This window comes from Protopterus annectens, chromosome 3.part1 (assembly GCF_019279795.1).
Source record: "Protopterus annectens isolate FY-2018-M chromosome 3.part1, PAN1.0, whole genome shotgun sequence".
Taxonomy (NCBI): Eukaryota; Metazoa; Chordata; order Ceratodontiformes; family Protopteridae; genus Protopterus; species Protopterus annectens.
Genome location: NC_056732.1, coordinates 1,405,924,224 through 1,405,941,283, shown reverse-complemented (window position 1 = coordinate 1,405,941,283; position 17,060 = coordinate 1,405,924,224). Strand labels below are relative to the sequence as shown.

General features: G+C 39.5%; 1 protein-coding gene across 15 annotated transcripts in view; it reads left to right on the top strand.

Annotated features, from left to right (window-relative positions):
• The window catches only part of SCRIB (scribble planar cell polarity protein), a 2,800,411-nt gene extending 2,786,309 nt beyond the window's left edge, over positions 1–14,102 (top strand). For all 15 annotated transcript variants that reach the window (XM_044067477.1, XM_044067487.1, XM_044067486.1 and 12 more), the window contains one exon: positions 11,642–14,102. In XM_044067477.1, the coding sequence (XP_043923412.1) occupies positions 11,642–11,775 (134 nt within the window). In that variant the 3' untranslated portion in view covers positions 11,776–14,102. The remainder of the gene's footprint in view (positions 1–11,641) is intronic.
• The last annotated feature ends 2,958 nt before the right edge of the window (positions 14,103–17,060 follow it).

Below are 17,060 nucleotides of genomic sequence, written 5' to 3'. Positions count from 1 at the left end.
AAACTGGCTAGAACTCCACAACCACCTAAAATACCTACAACTTACAACAGCCCACAAACTCATCTTTAAACCAACAGAATGCCCCTCTCTTGCCAAATCTCTAACACCCTACACACCTAGCCGCACCCTGAGATCCAAAGGCCAGAACCTCCTACATGTACACAAACCCCTACACCCACCTGGCCAACTATTACTATCCCACACCATAGCCAAACTGTGGAATGCTCTCCCCACACCACTACGTAACACACCAAACCATAACAACTTCAAATCCATGCTTCTCTCCCATCTGACCTCTAAATGGGAATGTCCTTCACATGCTCCCACCTAAAACACCCACACCACTAACTCCACACCTAAATATTTTTTTCTTTGCCCCATTAAACAAAATGTCATAGGTCTTTCTCTGTACATCTTTCCAAAAATTATTTCTTTTGCATGCCAGCCTCTGGCCTATCTTACACATATATTCTCAAACTGACACCCTCTTAATTTCAAAGCAGTGTATATATTATTGTAAAACTTTTACTCCTGTACATACTAATATTGACATGTGATACTCACATTAACTATTACTAATGTAATTCTGCCTTTTCCATGTTTGACAAAACTCTGTACTTTATATTTTGTAATGTTGCAAATTTCTGTATTTTATATTTTGTAATGTTCCAAATCTCTGATTTTATACTATGTATCGGAGCTTTTCTCCTCGGGTCTCCACTGAAAATGGGCCACAAGCCCAGCTGGACTAACCCGGTTAACAAACAATAATAAATAAATAATATTCGGGCCGACTCAGGGCTACCTGCAGGCAGATAACCCAAGTGTGATGACTGCAACAGTGAATACACTCAAACATCTACATTTATGGTAAGTGTACACAACTGTACTTTCCTGTAGACCAGGTAGGCCTGCAGACAAGGTTTCTATTACACACTCTTCCTGGTACCCAGAAAAGAGGGCACCTGGCACTCAATCCTTGATCTATCCATTCTAAACACCTTTCTGGTGATACCAAAATTCAAAATGCTCATTCTCCAGCAGCTTCTTCCTATGCTTTCTAAGGATGCTTGGTTAGCCACCCTAGAACTAAAAGAGGCCTACCTAAACATCCCATCAGGGAATCTTGCAGGAAATATCTACGTTTCAGGGCAGGATCTATGCACTTTCAGTTCTCTGTGCTTCCCTTTGGCTTATCCACTGCTCCCAGAGTTTTCACAAAATGTTTGGCTCCGGTCATTGCTTTTTGCAGACAAAGAAATATTCAAATTTACCCCTACTTAGATGATTGCCTGATTCAAGCAGACAGTCAAGAATAAAAGCTGTAGTCCATAGAACTTATGGATGACTGAGAGTGAAGCAGAGAAATACAAACGTAATGGAGGTTTCCCAAGATCCAATAAGTCTCCAGAGTACTCAATAAAATATGAATTTTATTCAGACAAGCGCTTTCGCTAAGAGTAGCTTCATCAGGTCTATTTTATATACAAATAAATTAAAAAGCCATTCTTATAGTCTTGGCAATTCAATTGAAAGCAATCTCATCACTTAAAAGGGAAATGTCACTTTATCTAAAAACAATTCAAATACAAGATAAACAAGCACATATTTTCCTCTGAACCTGCTTATATAAAGAAGGCTTCTGAAGAAATATATAAAAAATGTATGTAAGATTAAAAAAGTGGTGTATTTAAATGCAGTGAACTGTATATTAAGCAACAAACTGTATGTTTTGGTATGTTTGTGTATGTGTAGGAATATTGTATTGTATCAAATACATCTTATATGCCATAAATCTGCAAGGTTGTATAGTAATGCATATATGGATGTAACTAGATGTATATGAAAAAATATAAATATATATGTAAATGTAATGAAATATAGTGAAATATATGCGAAATAACGGATTATATATGTACCTATAGGATGTATATGTATGTGTGTAGCAAAGATGGATCTAGTACATCTTTTATACAATATATGCAAAAAATGTTTATATGTGGGGTATATATGAAATATTGTAGTTGACATGCAGTAGTACATCTATTGAACATGACTAAAAATGTCTGGTGAAATTAGTATGTCTAAGTCTAAAAGGATGTAGTGAGATGTATATGAAAGAAAAAAATGTGTATGTATTTATGAAATATCTATGTATATGAATAACAATAATTTATGTGGTACATCTTATATGTAATGCATTCAAAAAAATATGTGTAGAATGTATATTTGGTATCATAGTTAACATGAACCTATGTATATTGTCCATTGAATCATGAAATTTAACCAACATATACATCAGCAACTAACTTCTTGAACATGATTCAATAAGAATAGAAATAAATAATAAATAATAAATGAAGAATAATTGTGTGAATACTCTCATATATTCTCTCAGTATTAAACACCTCTGCATCTACATAATGTCAAAAAATGATGTAATAGTAGAATGCTCACATAATACTTATACTTAGGAAATATATATATATTTTAAGTAAGTGATGAGATTGCTTTCAATTGAATTGCCAAGACTATAAGAATGGCTTTTTAATTTATTTGTATATAAAATAGACCTGATGAAGCTACTCTTAGCGAAAGCGCTTGTCTGAATAAAATTCATATTTTATTGAGTACTCTGGAGACTTATTGGATCTTGGGAAACCTCCATTACGTTTGTATTTCTCTGCTTCACTCTCAGTCATCCATAAGTTCTATGGACTACAGCTTTTATTATTTTATTTTTGACTGAGAGAGTTTGCCGCAGTGGTGGTTATTCTTTTATCATTGACAGTCAAGAATAGCTGTTACAGCACATGACCTTTGTAAAGGACCTACTGACCTCCCTGGGGTATACTATCAATGAAAAGAAGTCAAAACTAGTTCCCACACAAAAAATTGTATTCCTGGGAGCAAGCCTGGAGACAGCATCCAAGATGGCTTTCCTTACTGCAGAATAACAAGCCTACCTGACAGGCTACTTCTCTCAACTAGCCACCAGAATCCAGTTATCCGCAAGGAAAGTCTTGCAAGCTTTAGGGTTCATAGCCTCCTCCTTCATTCTACTCATTCCATATGCCAGACTGCATATGAGGAAACTACAATGGTACCTAAAAAGCCTTTGGTGTCAACACTCTCAAGACCTGGAAACTATCATACCTATGATACCCTGTCTAAGGAAAGATTTTCTTTGGTGGGCAGCAGCATGCATCCACAACAAGGGACTTCCCTTCTCGCAAACCCACGTCACAGACGCATCAGACTCTGCCTGGGGTGCACACCTGGATGGCAGGTGCATTTAGGGCCACTGGAGCCCAAATCAAATACATCTGCACATCAACCAAAAAGATATGCTAGCTGTTCAGCATGCCCTGACAGCTTTCAGACCCCTACTCTCCCCGGGGGCGTCTAGTGATCAAAACAGACAACACCACAGTGATGTGGTATATCAGCAAGCAGGGAGGGACTCACTCTTATCCTCTCTGCAGGCTCGCCATGACCCTTTGGCACACGGCCTCAGCCATGCAAATACACCTGCTAGCACAATTCCTGCCAGGCTCCCTAAACTTTCTGGCAGACAACTTAAGCAGGAACTTGTTAGACCCACATGAGTGGCAGCTAGACCACAGAACCTTCAACCTTGTAACCCAGTAGTGGAGCACCCTGAAGGTGGACCTCTTTGCCTCCCACTACAATCATCAGCTCAGCAATTTCTGCACCAGGAAACCTCACAGAAAGGCCTGGAAGGTGGATGCTCTATTCTTCCAATGGGTAAACCTCTTGATCTATGCATTTCCCCTTCTACCACTCATTTCAAGGGTACTGCTCAAAATAAGGGAGGAAAAACCAAGGACAGTCTTGATTGCCCAAGACTGGCTATGCCAGCACTGGTACCCACTGCTGAGCAGCCTGTCATCCCTGCCACCATGGCACCTACCTCAGATCCCAACACTCCTGACCCAGAAGAATGGAGAATTCATGCATCCACAATTGCAAACAGTCAACCTGGCAGCCTGGCTTATTCCCTGACCTCTCCTCAAGCTGCCAGCCTAAGCAAACAAGTCTTGGATGTTATACATGAGGCGAGACGCCCTAGCACTAGAAAATCATATGCTGACAAGTGGAAAAGGTTTTGCACCTGGATCCAGGCTAAGGGAGCCAAAACAGCATAACCCTCCCTTCCTCTCATCCTGGATTACCTAGCAGACCTACTACACAGGGGTCTATCCTTCTCTTCTATTAAAATTAATGTCTCTGCCATCTCTGCTCATTACCGCACAGAGCCACCTCTCTTCTCACACCCTCTCATCAAACAGTTCCCAGGAGGGGCTTACAACTTAAGGCCACCCAGAAGAGCTCCTACCCCAGCTTTGGGACTTTAACTTTGTGTTGGAAAAGCTCACCCTACCCCCTTTTGAGCCTGCTGCTTCAGCAGAGTTAAAATTCCTCTCTTGGAAAACAGCCTTGCTTCTGGCCATCACTTCAGCTAGAAGAGTTTCAGAGCTACAAGCAGGTATGGCTGTAGAGCCCTTCATCATTTTCCATGCTGATCAGGTCTCCCTCAGGACTTAACCCATCCTTCATGTCTAAAGTGGTGTCCAGTGTGGCTCTCAACCAATCCATTCATTTGCCTTTTTTCCTAACCCACAAAACAAGGGGGAAAGGGTTCTGCACACTCTAGATGTGCACAGACAGCTCAGATTCTATCTGGATAGGACTAAATCTTTTAGAAAAACTGACCAATTGCTAGTCAGCTTCACAGCAGGGGCAGAGGGCAAGGCCATATCCAAACAATCAATCTCCAAATGGATAGCACACTGCATCCATTTGTGCTACAAACAGCACGGGAAACTGCCCCAAAGGGAATCAGGACGCATTCCACCAGGGCAACCTCCACCTCTGCAGCTTTTCTTAGAGGGGTCCCCACCAGAGACATCCTGGAGGCTGCAACATGGACTTCTGTTCATACCTTCACCAAGCATAACCACCTGCCTATCTTCTCCAAATCCAGGGCAGGCTTTGCCACCGCAGTCTTGCAGGGCATCCTAGCCAGCCCCCAGTCTTTTTGACTGCCTTCACCCTTATCTTTAGCTTTGGGAATCAACCCAAGTGTGATGACTGCAACAGTGAAACATGAAGAACATAGTACAGTTGTGTACACTTGCCATAATTGTAGATGTTTGAGAGTATTCACTGTTGCAGTCCTGGTTTCCCACCCTCCATCCCCTTGTCTCTCTCTCTTCCTCTCTCCTTGCAGAGAATTTTTGGTATTTACTTTCTGCTGGTGGTGGTCTTCCACCATAACCTAGTTCCCTATTTGGGGGCTCCTGACAGTTGGGGCATGAAAAACTGACGTAATGGCGTCTGCTGCCTGATTTTATACCACTGACGACCTGACATCAGTCCTGGAGCAGCAGCAACCGACGCAAAAATACTAAGCCTCTGGTATTCGGGCTGACTGAGGGCTACCCCTGGCAGGATAACCCAAGTGTGATGACTGCAACAATGAATACAGTCAAACATCTACATTTATGGTAAGTATACACAACTGTACTTTCTTCACTGTTGCAGTCCCGACTTGTGGGCTTTCCTGCTGTGGAAGCCCTTGGCTGGCCCAACTACCAGAATACAAGTCTCCCTCTTACTAAGACTGGCGGACATCCTATCAGACATCAGTAAGCTTGGGTATAAAAGGAGCCAGCCAACGCCATGATGTCAGTTTTTCCTTGCACCCTAGAAGGTAGCTTTTTGCTGTGGTATTCAGTCCGGCCAAGGGCTTCCACAGCAGGAAGTCCCACAACAGGACTGCAGCAAGTTAGTACACTCTAACATCTGCATTTATAGTAAGTGTACACAACTGTACTATATGCAGGGGCTTCCATCTACTTTGATAACCATATCAAGAATATATTATAAAATAATCCAAGAATCACAGTTCAGAGTCTGGGACTCCCATTTCATTCATGGGAGAATCAAAGTCCTACAAAGGTAATCCATGACTGGTCATTAGAACGTATAAAATCTGTGGTCATTTTTTTCAATTTAACATAAAAATTAGAGGGTTGTGTAAGCCAGTATTCACTATTACATTTACATTATCATTATCAAGGATGCCTTGTATGACTGGCACAGATTGCCTGGCAGTAACCGGTAGGAGACCAAGCAGAAAGATAGGGACTTAAGGCAATCTATGTAGGACAATGTGTTTATACCCTGGATTCTCCTGATAAGGAACCTTTGTGTGCATTCAGACTTTGGCACATGTCTGGTCATGTACATGCTTAAGGGGCATTAGACTCAATGATGGTTCTGATAAGGGCTGAATAAAGTGGTATGATTTCCTTACATCTGGATACCATGCCCTGCCTTTGTCACCAGTCAATTGTCTGTGTTAGACCCTATTGTAAGATCTTTGTGTCATGGAGGGAATCTGTGATAGCATCCAGTTTGCAGTCATCTGCGAACTTGGTCAGTCAAAGCCCTTGACATTAGTCTGTACCTCTGAAAAACAGATGCCAGGTATGAGTGGTCTCAGCACACATCCCTGAGGTACCCCTCTGGTCTGTTAGTGGAGGTGGTCTATCAATCCTGACTTTCTGGGTCCTGTCTGTGAGCCAGCTGGCAATTCAGCAAATTCTGTATGGGTTTATGCCCAGTTAAGTGAGTTTGACAACTGTACCCAAATGAGGTATTGTATTAAATGCCTTAGGCAGGTCCATGTAGGCAATATGCATAATTTTCTCTTCATCCATTTTCTTAGTGACCTTCTCAAAGAAGTCTGCCTGGTTTAGTAGGCATGACCTTCTCTTGACAAAGCCAAACTAGGTTGGGTTCTGTGAAGATTGCTTATATCTTTGTCTTGCTTTTAGCAGCTTTATTGAATTATCACTTAAAATACAGGCAAACATACATTTACATATATATAAAAACAGAGCAACATATTCTTAGTTGCAAACATTATATATCACGTAACTTTCATTTGTATATTTATCATCAATTCAGCATTATATAAATTTATCAGTTCTTGCCTTCTCTTAAACGTCACTCCTCTAAAACATTATTCTGCATGTAGTGTTCCCCCAATTTCCATTTTTCTATGTAATTTGCTCCTTACCACTTCCAGTTCACTTATCTCTGTTACAGTATTCAAGTGCAGTTAGTTTTGACTTTGATTTCCATTTTCTAGTAATTGCTTTTTTTTGGCAGCCACCAGAATCAAACTTACCAAGGCCTTACTATGTCTAGACAACTTGGATCCTGTATCCCAACTCAAAAAAATAATTTCCTTGTTTATACCTATTGCTCACCCATTATTTCTAACAGAGTACTCTGTAGGGAATTTTTAAAGTCTACCAAGTCATTATACTCCAAAAACATATGTTCACAGTTGCAGGGTTGCCTGTGTCTTTGTTGATCATTTCCACAATAATTCATTCCATTGCTTTGCATATTAGAATAGTCTGACTAAAAGGTCTGTAATTTCTGGGTTCAGTTGATGGTCCACCCTTGTGAAGTTGGATAACTGCTGCAGTTCTGCATTCTCATGGTATAAGCCTGTTTTGCGACGGTAGTTGGAGTGACTCAAGTAGTCCTGATTTCAAGCTGTTTAGGATGCATCCCAGAATGTTGTCAGGGTCAATTGAAGCTGTGGTTTTGGCTTTAGCAAGCGCCTCCAGGACTTCCTCCCTGCTAATAGTTAGGGTTAAGCTAGTAGGTATTTCATGGGGGGGGGGGGGGCAAGGGGAGAGTGGGGGTGAAGTTTGAGCTGAATTTGCCAGCCAGCAAATTGACTATGTCACTGTGCTCAGTGAAGGTGACATCACTGACCTTCAATTCGGTACATTGATGTGTGCTGCCTTTGAGGTTTTGGACCTTATGGTTATCTGTAGCCTATGATGCTATTTTGGCCTTGTAATTGGCTTTGTGGATTTAGTTTTATTAGTTTCCTGTTTAGTTTAATTAGAGAACTCCTATCATTATTGGAGTTACTCTTCCTTATTTTAGTCGTGACTTTTTTCCTTTTGTTATATACCCTATTAATGTTAGGATTCCAGCAATGTGGCTTGTTTTTAGAGTTTGTTTTGGATTACCTCTAGGAGGTAGAGCAACCTCTATACAGCCATTTACCTGGTCTGTGAACAATTCCACATAGGTTGCTGTGAATTTGGTATTGGGAGGGACATTTAATTTTGGCAAACTATCGCTTAATAGGATGTAGTTTGCTTTTCATAGTTCTTAACTGTTACAGGGTTTGCTGGGTTACCAAGCTGATTTTTATTTCAAAGGAGACAGCTTTGTAGTCTTATCTCACCAGTGAGAATGTGACACTGTCGGGGGGGGGGGGGTGCAGCACTGTCCCATTATTGGTGAGTTCCAGGTCCAGTATGTTTGAACCTCTGGTGGGTGAGCACACTGTCTGATAAGGGATGTTTGTGCTAATGTAGTCCAGGGGTTGTGCTTTTCCAGAAGAAACTTGGGATTCTGTGAATGTGTGCAGGCATTATGCTGCTGTTTATTTCATTTTACAGATGATGGGTGGGATAAGGGTACTTTAGGGAGAGGATAAGCAGGGTCTGAATGCTCCAAGGGTCACAGATAAAGTCTTAGAGAGGAGAGTCAAGTAAGCAATAGAACATCTCTGTAGTCTCCAGCAGGCCTGCCCAAGCATTGATAACTGTCTTTGAGGGAAGGGCAGTCCTCTGCTGAAAGTCACATTCTTTTATGTAAAGAAGTAAAACATACTGAAAAATCAAGGAAAGTAAGTATTGTGCAAGTAGATGCATTCTGTGAGGAAGCTTATGGTACTTACTTATGACCATTTACAAAAGAAGAGAGAAGCTGTGTTACCTGGGTCAGAAGGGAGTCATCACAATGATTTTTGGGGATTCCTTCTGAATCCTCAGATGTGCCCTGGATATCAGTGGAAAGGGTGGAACATTTCTGTCCAAGGAAAGGAAAAGGCATCTGTCTTCCAGGCTTTCTTGCATGGAGTCCTGGAGCAGAATCTTGTTAGCTGATTATTCAGAGAAGAGGTAAATAGGTCTACTTGAGGAAATCCCCATGGATTAATCACATTTTGGAAGACCCTGTGATCTTGTTTCCATTTGAGAAGATCTGGTCTTGTCCTGCTCAGTTTTTGTGTCACACAATTTTTACTCCGATGGAATGTGGGATTCTTGTCGAGTGAGACTGTACTGTGAAGCTATATCAAAAGCTAACATGGCTAGTTTGCAAAGGGGGTACAGCCTGGTTCCCCCTAGCTTGTTGATGTATCACATGACTGTTGCATTGTCTGTAACAACTTGAAGAGGTCCCAAGGGCAAAAGATGATTCATTGAGTTGAGTGCCATGGTCAGGGCAAGTGTCTCTCTTATATTTATGTGCTTGCATCTGTCCTCGGTGTCCCACACACCTTGCACTTTTATCCCTCCTAAAAGTGCTCCCTTTGGAGCATGGAGGGAAAAGGGTAGACCTAAATTTAGGGATATTTGCTGTCTCCACTAAGTGATTTCTCTTCTAACACACCTTAGCCCTGGGATTTGAAAAAGCAAAGGATGTAAAATGGAAGAAACTAAATTATTTAAAGCAGATTTTTCCTCCCAGGGAAAAGCTTCAGGCAAGACATTTCTCATACTTTCACAGTTAGTCAGAATAAACTTTAACATGGGAGCCAGACAATTAAAAATCCTGAAAATCAAGTTGCAGAAGTACACACTTTTTTCCATACTTATCAGTAATCTTCCTGTCCTTGTCAGAAAGAGTATAATTGGAAATAACCAAATGTTTAGCAGCAGTACAATTAACTAAAGCTATTGCTGCTGGTCAGGTTTGGGAAGAATGAATATAAACTTAAAATCTGAGGAAATGTTTGCATAATTTATTAGGGGCAGCAGGCTGACCATCAGGAAGAATGCAGACAGTGACACACATGCTCCTAAGCTGACAGAACTGGAGGAATGAGTAAATGATCTGGAATTTCTTTCTATAACAGCTCATAGTATTTTCTGAGAAACCTCAGTGTTCTCCCACTGAAAATACTGGCACATTCTAGAAATAATTTCAGAGAAAGAGAAAGGCAAACAACGACTTTTTCTCTTCAGGGGTGGCATTAAATGCTTCAGCACTAGGATTCATCTGTCAGTCTTCTTATCTGTGAAGTTAAAGGGTGAAAATTTTGCTTTGTTGGATATCATCTGCATGAAAATGCCTTAAAGCACACATTAGGTATGCAGTACTTGCATAGGAAGACCTATCTTAGTAATGGGGAAGCTAACATATGCTTTTGCACCAACAGACAATTTCATGTTACAGTATTTATCACATAAAACTCTGTTTTGAGTAGCTGTTGCTTCAGCTCAGAAAATCTCTTGAGTTTCAAGCTATATGGTTTGAGGAATTTATTATTTTTCATAAATAATTTTCTTTCATTATATTTCTGTGTCTAAATTCTGCATGCAATGTAACTCATTAAATTCAGTACTTGCAAATCCCAGAATAGGGATTGGACAGTAACAATGTGTATTGCTGAAAAAGTAGAACTCTTTGATGCTGAAATATTACATTAATGTATTTTGTACACCACTGAGAAATCCAACTTAAATGGAGGCAGAGGAAATGTTTACATACTTTCATTTCTAAGGTTTTGTGTCCTCAAAGTTGTTGCATAAGGTGGAGAGATGTGCACTGGGGTTAAGTCCCACCTACTGAAACACTGAGTCAAACTGTGTACTGTTTGACTTGTAAGTAACTTTAGTACAATATGGCTACTGTTTGAATTTAACAGTATCTAGTTTAGTAAGTTAAATAGTAGACCTTAAATGCCTGTGTAAATGTATGTCAGTGAATTATTCCAAATCAGGATATTCACCTGCTGAATTGTTTCTAGAATATTGTCCAGGAAATGCAAATGTAAACCGTCGTAAGTTATCAGCAGGTCATGAAAGTGTTTCTTTCTGTATTGCTTATTTTAGTATTGACAGCTGTTGTATTTGCTCAAAGCAGAACAGACAGATCTTGTGTTTTGATGAATAATATGCAAGTCCCTTAGTGGCTTGTCAACCTACACTGTAATGCATCAGAGACAAAGCACCTTTTTTTGATTTCTACTTGCATTTCTTTGCTGTGCTTTGTTACTGCCACATTGTGATCTTTATTAGGCTTTACAAGCCTGAATGTAGCATTCCAAAGTTAGACTTTGCAGGAACTGTTCTGGAGGCACTGCTTTAGTCTTCCTTCCTACTAAGAAGAATTGTGCTGTTGTATTTTTTAAGGAGTTATGATTTGTTGAATGAGTTAGTTTTGACAAAGCCAAACTATATATATATATATATATATATATATATATATATATATATAAATGTATATATATACACACACACACACACACACACACACACATACATACAGTACTGTTAGAGATACTTATTTATCAGCACTGTGATCCTTCCCTGCACCCTTATAGATTTCATATCTTCAAGATTCTCTAAAGGCTAGTTGTTGGGAACCCCGAAGGATGGTGGACTACCATTTCCTTCATAAGTGTGTTGAAGTGCATGCTTCATTCTTTTAAATAATTGTATTAAAAAGGATTTGCTCTTTAAGGAAAATTGATACTCATTTGTGGTTTTACTTTTTTTCCTTCTAGTTTGTCCAGAAGAGGAAGTAGAGGCAATGGTTACACTACCAACCACATCTGCCCTTGAAGAAATGGCTCTTTATAGCAACAAACGTAAACTCCGTAGCACCCGGCGAAGTTTAGAGACTGCTGTACCTACATAGACTATGGAAACAATTCTACCTAGCATCACAAGGATGCAGCATTACATGCAGCTGTGCAAACCTGCCCTTAGAGTGACTGTGTTGCAGTTCTATTGCTGCAGAGGGCAGGGTGCCTTAAGGAACCCACAAGCTATATAGCAACTTCAGTGTGGACATTAATGTACTGAAACCTTGAGATTTTAGACATTATGCAAAGAAAAAAATGAACTATGATGCCTTTGTCCTTTTCCCAGCACTGATGAACCAGTACTGTTTTTTTTTTCTTTTACTAATTCCACAATGTCAAAATATTTTATTTCCTGGGGAAATCGGATTGCAATGAGACTTCTAAGGTGACTGGGTTGTGGCAAAGCTTGCAGAATCCACCGCCTTTTTAAGTAGTTGGACTGGAAATTGCTATATTAGTTTGTAAATATTTGTGCATGAGAATGCAGGCTCAGCGACTGCCAGGATGGTTAGAATTTATTTTAGAGTGTAGTGGGAAACTAGAGACTGAGATTTAAAAACTTAAGAATCAAGACAGAGAAGTGTGTCAGAATTGGCATCATTCCCACTTTTTATCTTGTAAATTAAGATATTTAAAACTGTTGCAGATATTTTTAGGGAGATTTATACATAAAATGTGTTCTGCTTTGTGAAATAATATTGCCAGTACCTCTCAAGAAGTTAAGGTGTAGAAGGCAGCCATCAGTTTAGATTTACTTTATTGTACATATAATTTTAAAGTTTAGTTGGGCTTCTACGATGGCCTTTTTTTTTCCAGATCAGAAGCAATATATATTCCACATTTTACAGGACTGCTGCTGAAAAACCAGTCCATGAAACTTGTATCTGTTTTAAATTATTTTAGCTTCTCTTCTATTACCTTCTTTCCCCATTTGACTTGTTTTTCGAGGCGTTTTTTTTTCAGCAACATTCATTATCAGGGATACTTTATTGGAACTGGATGCTTTTAATGTTTGCACATAAGAATCTTCATCAGATGACACCCAAACTACAAGAAAGAAGATTTTGACAAGCTTTTTTATCAGTTTATTTGGGCACTTTGCACTAACCACAGATTTGGGATGCAAAAGAAAAGGTTTGATGAGGTAACACCTAGCTCATTTCTCAGTTTCATCCCAGGGTCTTTTGGGCCCCTGTGCCACTGGTCACTATGTCTTAGATCATGTTTGCCTTGTATAGGTTTACAGGTATCAGTAACACAGAAACTGCATGAGATGCAGAATTAGACTCTTGGGACATAACACTAAACTGTTGCAGTTGTACTCAAAATGGAATGTTTTTGTCACTTTGAAAAAAAAAGTTTCTTCTTTGTGCAGAGAATAAGACTTAAACCATATCTTTAATTTATTTCCTTAAAAGGCAAATCTTTCATTTAACATAGTACTTTAAGTGTGTGTAAAAAAGCACTTGTACACCATGAACTAGTAATGTATGTGCCACAGTGGCATTCAGTACAAGGCAGTGGCAACACATCCTGTAAACCAGGATGAAGCATTTTTCTACCGAACAAACACCATGCTGTAGAATAGAGAATATTATATATGCATATCATCTTTTTCTGTTCCTTAGGCTAGCATGGTGCTGCATTTGTGGAGTAGTGTTAGCTACTGTTGATTAGCTTCACTTCTGCTGAGAATACTGAGGTGACAACAAGAACAGAATTACAATATGTCTGCAGTGACAACAGGAACAAATTCCTAGCTGTTTAAAAGCATTTGCAGTGTCACTGCTGTAGAGTGGCAACTTTTTGCCCATTCAGCCAGTGACACTGCTTCAGAGGCCATTTCCTTAATAGAGCATTAGCAGAACTATTTGGCATCTGTGACAGAAACTGTTCAGTTAAAAGTTTTCATTTCCCTCCATAGCACCTTGTTAACACTTAGCACTGCCTGCAAAGCAAGGGACATTAAACCCCTTTGCGTTTTTTTCACTTAGCTGCTTACTGTGGCATCTGTGTAGCATACTGTTTGGCTGCAAAAGCAGGGGGTTAACCATAATCGCCAATACATATAATTTGTACTCAAGTCGAGGCCCATTCTGACTTGTCTTCTCAATTTTGATTGTCAGTTTGTAGAAGCCGTGTCTGTAAAGTATTTACTCACCACTCACTGATGTTTTCCATATTCCTTGTTATTATTGTAAAGCCCTAAATGAAGCTGAGCCACTGTTTCATGGAACTGTTGAACTGCCAGCACCAAAATCTGCATGTAAATTTGCTGAATGTTCAGATGCATTTTGTAGAAAATATCTTCACTTACGCTAGATTTGTAATTTTACTGAATTTCTAGAAATATGTCCTTTAATTTCTAATGGTTGGGGGGGGGGGGGGGGTAAAAAAAATTATAAATTACTGCGATTTTTAAACTGTACATCCATCTTATTATCATAAACGCCGGTAACTAAACAAAGGGTTTAATTATTTTTGTCTACTAATTTTAACTTTTTACTTTTAACTGGAGTGTGCAGTTTGAGAAATTGTGATTATTGATCAGTTTTGATTGAGTAACATTCTCCATGTCTTTGGGGAGATGACTAACAAAAAAATCACTACATTTTACATGGTGAGGGAGGGGACTCTCTGCTGCTTTCTCTATGGTATTGGAGTGGTGGAATTTTAAAGAATCATAGCTCAAGACTGTAACTAGTGACATTTGTACAACCAAAGAAGTCTATTTTGTGGTTCAGGAATAATAAAAGTTTACTTTTCATTTTATGTGCCTTGTACCAGTGTGTCTCTTCTCTTATTAGTAGTACACTTTATTGTTCATAATGACAGAGTGAATTTAATTTTTCATTTTTGTGCTTATTCACCCCTTTAGACACATTTTGTTCATGTGTTCAGCTTAATCAAGACTAATAAGATATACAGCTAATCTACTTTTAGAATAACATGTATGTATAAATGTGCAAAACTGATTTTCTTTGAGGTGAGTTATTCACTGGATATGTTGTGGGATTTTTTTTGCCATCAGAAGACTCGTGTGTGTTTTTCCAGAGACTAAAAATCATTGCAGGCAGCATCTGCTTGTAAACACGACTTGCACACTTGTGCCTTTTCTTTTCTTTCTTTCTGCTGTCTTCACTGTGGGTTTCAGATACTTCATCATAGTTTCACAAAATGTTTATACTACTGTTACCGATTTAAGTTTAATGATTTGAATTTCAAGAGAGATGTTTTTCATTTTATTGTTGCTGGCAAAAAAATGTCTGTCAGCTGCCTGGGCTTTGATTATCATTTGAGAGAGATTTGGGGTGAGTATAACTGTATCGACATGATCACTGAAGAAAAGCCACCCAAGTGTTGTAACTGAACACTAAGTAGCTTCCGGGGGTAGGGCAGTGTTTTATTTTTGATCCTAGCAGTTTGTTATTTGGACTCCTAAAACATCAGCTGTCCAAAGCAAGAGTTTGAGTCCTAGAAGAAGTGTAATAGTGCCAAGGGATGGTGATATGGGCCAGGATCCCCCCCACACACACACACACATTAGTGTCTGTGGTATTTGACCATGCACTGGCAACACATTGTCTAGGCCTTTGCTGTTTTTACACTGCAGTGACAAGTCTATTAACAGAGAAGCTGACCAGTAACTCTAGCATAAATCATTTGTCTCTTGACCTCAAGGTCCTTAACTTCTCATATGCCAAAGTTTAGTGCGTTCCAAAACTAACCATTTTAAGAAATGTTGTTTAGGATTCCACTACTATGAAACTCTGTAGTGATTTTGCTCAACTTACCAGAATTCTTATACAGTAGCGGTGTACTCACTGCACACTTTGCAAGTTGCTGTATTATTGATTTGCTTGCCATTTACCTTTTAAGGAGTTATTGGTACCTGTAGCATCAGATCCTGAGTCCCAAATTAGAATGGAATGTGGTTAAGTAAAAAAGATTTGAAGATTTAGTTGAATAAAATGGCTGTATAGGAAACCTGATTAGCAGAAAATCTTCTGAGATGGTGTATGCAGCCTGTAGACTTATGTGTTGAATTCTTTCTATCTTCTACAGAGATTTCTTTTGAGCACCCCTTCTTCTCTCAGCCATCAGTTCATAATGATAAGTAGCATCTGATAAAGGAAAGGGGCATGTCCTTTCCTCCAATTCTTTCTGCCAAGCTCTACTTCATTAAAAAATTAATTGTGGTCATAGCTAGTAAAGTTATTTTATTTTTATTAAGAGTAACAGCAGGCTGCAAGTTTTTTCAATGAATTTTACTTCAGATGCTGACCACCTTTACATGTTCCCACTGGCAGAAAGTGCCCATACAGGGCAAATGGTTTGTGTTATTTATTTTAAGCAATATAAATACTTAAATACTTTTAACACATTATCTGATGTCAGTCTTCATTCTGTCCTCAATGAGTAGGTTTGGATCTGATCCGTCAGATCCGACACTGCTGACGCTAAAGCTCACAGCCACCAGATCTCTCGGGTTTCTCCCTTACCCACAATGCACCTACTCAGTTATCTCAGATCTTGTTTGCTGCTTCTAGCTTTCAGACCTGGTCTACCACAATCCTACTATTACATAAAGATGAACAGGTGATCCAGAAAGCACCTATGCTTCCGGCTGGGAGCCAGTCACTACCAGTTCAGACTACTGCCCTTTGGACTCGCCACAGCCCCCAGGGTGTTTATCAAATGCATGGTAGTAGTAGCAGCTTACCTCAGACTGCAGGGATTCTGGGTGTTTTCCTACCTAGATGATGTCTTGCCTAAGGAGCAGGATTCTAAATAATTCACTGCACACTACAGAAATTATCGATTAACAAACTTTATTTCTACTTTCCACTTTTAAACAGAAAGTCTACTTTAATAATGTATTTCAGCTAATAAAACTAGTGGCATAAAACAACTAAATAGAATTAATAGCTCAAGACAGCACTTTAGACATGCAATTAAACAATTTTTCAACGCAATGCAATAAAGGTGAAAAAAGTTAATACATCACCGGTTGGCACTTCATTACAGCCGCCTCATCGACCAGGGAGCCCAAAACACTCTGGTATCTGGCTGGAGTTTCCAATCGGGAACAGGCCCGAGCAATCCGTCCATTCCACAAAGAACTCCAAACCAAGACCCCTGTGAGATCACAGCTTATATAAGCTGCTTGTTTACTCAAAAGTCAAACGTCCTATAACTAGAATGTTCTCTTCTCATAGGAAAAGTACAGACTACGTGACAGCAAACGGGGGTGGTGGCCAGTCACCCACAGATTCTTCAGTAAGCCTGCCAGGTTCCCGTGATCATACTCCCTAAAATATATAAACAGAATATTCTG